This window comes from Aegilops tauschii, chromosome 1, assembly GCF_002575655.3.
Source record: "Aegilops tauschii subsp. strangulata cultivar AL8/78 chromosome 1, Aet v6.0, whole genome shotgun sequence".
Taxonomy (NCBI): Eukaryota; Viridiplantae; Streptophyta; class Magnoliopsida; order Poales; family Poaceae; genus Aegilops; species Aegilops tauschii.
The window spans coordinates 343,532,432-343,536,270 of record NC_053035.3 but is presented as its reverse complement, the minus strand read 5'-3'; the positions used below and the strand labels follow the sequence as shown (position 1 = coordinate 343,536,270).

The 3,839-nt window shown below is 46.9% G+C and overlaps 1 protein-coding gene across 2 annotated transcripts; it reads right to left on the bottom strand.

The window, feature by feature from the left end:
- Positions 1–1,544: 1,544 nt before the first annotated feature.
- On the bottom strand, positions 1,545–2,609 carry LOC109733677 (uncharacterized). Of its 2 annotated transcripts, none has more exons than XR_012182932.1 (2): positions 1,995–2,556; positions 1,545–1,903 (listed from the first exon to the last, which is right to left on the bottom strand). XR_012182932.1 is itself a non-coding variant. In XM_020292903.4 (2 exons), the coding sequence occupies exons 1-2, from the start codon at positions 2,471–2,473 to the stop codon at positions 1,867–1,869; spliced, it is 447 nt and encodes a 148-aa protein (XP_020148492.1). In that variant the 5' UTR covers positions 2,474–2,609; the 3' UTR covers positions 1,632–1,866. The 2 variants fall into 2 exon arrangements, 1 of the variants encoding a protein (XP_020148492.1); XM_020292903.4 differs by having other exon boundaries at positions 1,632–1,903; positions 2,064–2,609.
- Positions 2,610–3,839: the final 1,230 nt, after the last annotated feature.

The window sequence follows — 3,839 nt, the reverse complement described above, 5'->3', positions numbered from 1 at the left end:
CATTAACATGTGTTGAAAAAAGTGAAAACATTATCACTAGTAAATAATTTTGGCACTACCATGAGACATGGACCTAAAATTTTGCCATGATCTATAAATTCAAAATTGTCATGGTCAATTACTAAATTTACAATGATTAATGATTTTTTTCCATGCATAGCTAATGAAATTTGCCATGAATCGCAAACTTAATTTGCCATGGTCATTTACTAAAATTTCCCATCGTCTTGGCAATTAAAAAATAAAATTTTCCATGGCAATACATCAAACTGAAAATTGCCATGATCAATGAAATAAATTTGCCATGGGTAATGAATGAGAAACTAAAATTTGCCATGATCTATGTACTAAATTTGCCATGGTCAATTATTACCATGATCATGAATAAAATTTGCCATGATTCATTAACTAAATTTTCCATCATTCGTCAACTAAATTTGCCATGGTTGTTTGCTAATAATTACCATCGTATTGGCAATAAAAGTAAATTTGCCATGGCAATATAAATGAATTTCTCATACTACAAAGTAAAAATTGCCATGTTCCTAAACGAATCATGTTATGCGGATAAAAACATATAATTATTGTGTGTTTATACAAAAACAAGTTTCAAAGTTTGCAATGATGTATGAGGCACACTTCTCATTGAAAAAAGTTGTTGTGCTACAAAGAAAAAATGCCATGGTTTGTACGAAATTTGTCCAAATATAAATTGTTGTGGTCGCAGAAATTTGCCATGGTCTACAGACAAAAAAATGGAACCAAAATTATCCATGATATATAAACTAAATTTTCCATGGTTAATTACTAAGCTTACCATGATCAAGTGGAAATTCTAGTTTCCATGGTTAATTAGTGAGAAACTACAATTTGCCATGATCTATGAACTAAATTTACCATGGTCAATTTATAAAAATTACTATGATCAACGAAAATAAATTTGCCATGATTTGTTAACTAAATTTGCCATCATTCGTTCACTAAATTTGCCATCATTCGTTAACTAAATTTGCCATGGATGTTTGCTAATAATTGCAATAATCTTGGCAATAAAAGTAAATTTGCCATGGCAATAAAATCAATGCTACATCGTAAAAATTGCCATGTCATGAAGATACAAAAATCATACAATTATTGTGTGATTATACAAAAAAAAGTCGTGCTACGGAAAAAATTGCCATGGCAAAAGTTGCCATGTGACAAAAAAGTAGTCAATGTGACTATTATCATGATTTACAAAAGATATGGAAAAAAGCTATATTGTTATCTTTGTAAACTTTCCATGATTTATGAAGATAACAATTGTCTAAATTTGCCATGCGACAAAAAAGTAGAAACATTTATGGAAGTTGCCATAATTTAGGAAAAAATTATCCTGACATTTCCATGTGACATTATTAAAAAGAAATCTTAAAACATTTGCCATGTGAGCATTGCATAGTTCCAATAAGAATTTGCCATGTGACATGAGCACTAGTCAGCATGAGCACTTTCCAAGGTGTGTTTTCCCAGGGGAAAAAATGTACGCGAAATGCCATGGGACATATTGTTGTGCTAATAATCAGGAATTTATTGAGTATACTTGAAACTACAAAAAAACATATGGACATGACGCTTGCGATCGTAAACCATACAAAAATATGCCGAAATAGCTATAGAAATAAGTACTGATATAATTTGCCATGTGTTATTTTTAGCATGAACAAATACTAGGGTGGAAATGACAACTAAGGATGGACACTAAAAAATTGCATATCAAAATGCATCTACCCATTCTGGGCAGTTGCCGACAAGAACGAGTAGCCTTTTTGCTTAGCTAATGAATCGATCAAGATGCTATGGAATCTGTGTAAAGAAACAGAAATCCTAGTTCACCTCCTGGTTGTGCATCAAGATCAAGATCCTGCGGAATCACCATAGAATCAGTGGCTAGGTGTGACTCGTTCAAACGAGAGATTCTTACGGCGGCGGCGGTGAGCAAGGGGTTAACGTACCGGCCAGAGAGAGTGGCAAAGCCGCGAAAAGGTTTTGACCAAGCCACCGCCGCAAGGTGAACGGAATACCTGGCCATGGGTGACTCCCGGCGAGCAGTTCCCCTTCGGCACATCGCAGGAAAGAAGACGACGTCCACGTCGACGAGCAGCTCGGCTGCAAGCGGCAGGGCGTCGTCCACCTTCTGGTTGACCTCCGCCACATGCCGACGCTGAAGCGCCGTGGCGGCGGATGGCGGCGGCGTTAGATCCGCTGCTGCTCTCTCCCTCCGCGCCACGCATCCTCGAGCGCCGCGACTTTCTCGAGCTGGCGCCATCGCCGAGATCCGTGGGCAGGCTGCCGCAACACCCTCGCCGGCGACCGCCGCCGCTATCCTTCTCTGCGCCCGCCTCTTAGACACACCGCGTCGGAGACGGCTCTGCTCCTCCCCCTTCCGTGCCCAGCATCCTCGAGCAGTTCCGCTTTCTCGAACTACCGGCATGCCGCCGAGATGCACGGGCTGGCCGCCGCACACACCTTCGCCGACGATCTGGTTGGGGTGGAATCGATTTGTGTGGTCGGGGTGGAAGAGAAAAGGAGTGGACTAGTCTAGAAATGGATAGTGAAGTGGGCTGTCTCACCGCGAGAGAAAAAGGTTCGCGCCGACCCCTCGTCCTTGCGAACAGTTCACGACCGATGACGTGGCCACGAATTTACGTCAAAAATAGTGCGGGTGATCAGACGATGGATGAAGCGTTTGGGCCGATCTCCTAAAAACCTGACGTTCAGGCGTTATTGTTTCCGTTGCACAAAGACCAATGTCTAATTGATCTGGAGTTCAACTAGCACTACCACGTACATGCACGTGAAGCCAGCAAATCTGTCGGCAGGGGGCCACGACCTAGAGGACACGGACTTGGATTCATCAAACAAGCAACGACCCAGAGGGGGACCTGGGCGTGGACTCGGGCCTCGCTGGAATCGCCGTGCCTCCGCACCATGGCTTGCCTCGCGCCGTTTCGAGCGACAACTGCTCGGCCTCGCTCTGAGCCGCCCTCACGGCCCACGCCTCCGCGGCCTCACCTGCGCCGCCGCGCCTCAAGCCGGCCCCGCCTCCACGCGCCTCTGTGGCCGTACCCGCCTTAGCCCCGCCTTGCACCGCGCCGCCACGCCTCTTGTCCGAGCCGCCGCGGTTGCCGCTGCTTCAACCCGCCGCCGGCATACTCCCCTGTTTCCAACCCGCCAACGACGATCTGATCTATACAAAGGAAAAGAAGACAGGGAAAGAAGAAAGGACTCGTATGTGAGTCAACCGACCATGACCTGGACTGTGCCATCGTTCCCAATCGCTGCTTGTGCAGCCCCGACTTCGAGCTGCCTGCGGTTTCAGCGGTCCCGCTTCCGCTCCCGAGTCGCCAACTACTTCACCTAGCTAGGAACACAACCGCAACTGCGGGTTTGCCTCCCCGGGCGCGCGTCCTCACATGCGGCCTCGCCTCCCGCTACTGTTCTGCTGCGATCAACAGCCGCACCCTGGGCCGCCGTTTCGTCAACTCACCTCACCGGATCGTCGGGTCGTCTCCACTTTGAGCGGCCCTCGCGCGAGCTCGTGCCCGCGGCCTTGAGCCACCGTCTTCCGCGCCAGGCCAACGTCCCTACTTCTGCCTCATCCACGGCTATGAGACACGCCATGGGTGAGCCGACCCCCGAGTCGCCGGAGTCCTTTGTCGGACTGGCCTTCGTTTTTGAGCCGCCAAGAGGGCCTCTGAGCCGCCGTTGCCGTACCTTGAGCCGCTACTCAACAAGTTGTTACCGCATCAAGTGGACGGAGTAACCCTTGCCATGGGCTGACTATACCTCTGCGCTAA

Coding starts and splice junctions, on each gene's coding strand:
- LOC109733677 (XM_020292903.4), bottom strand. CDS start 2,473: ATGCCGGTAGTTCGAGAAAGCGGAACTGCTCGAGGATGCTGGGCACGG. Junction 1,904..2,063: donor CGGGAGTCACCCATGGCCAG/GTATTCCGTTCA, acceptor GTGATTCCGCAG/GATCTTGATCTTGATGCACA.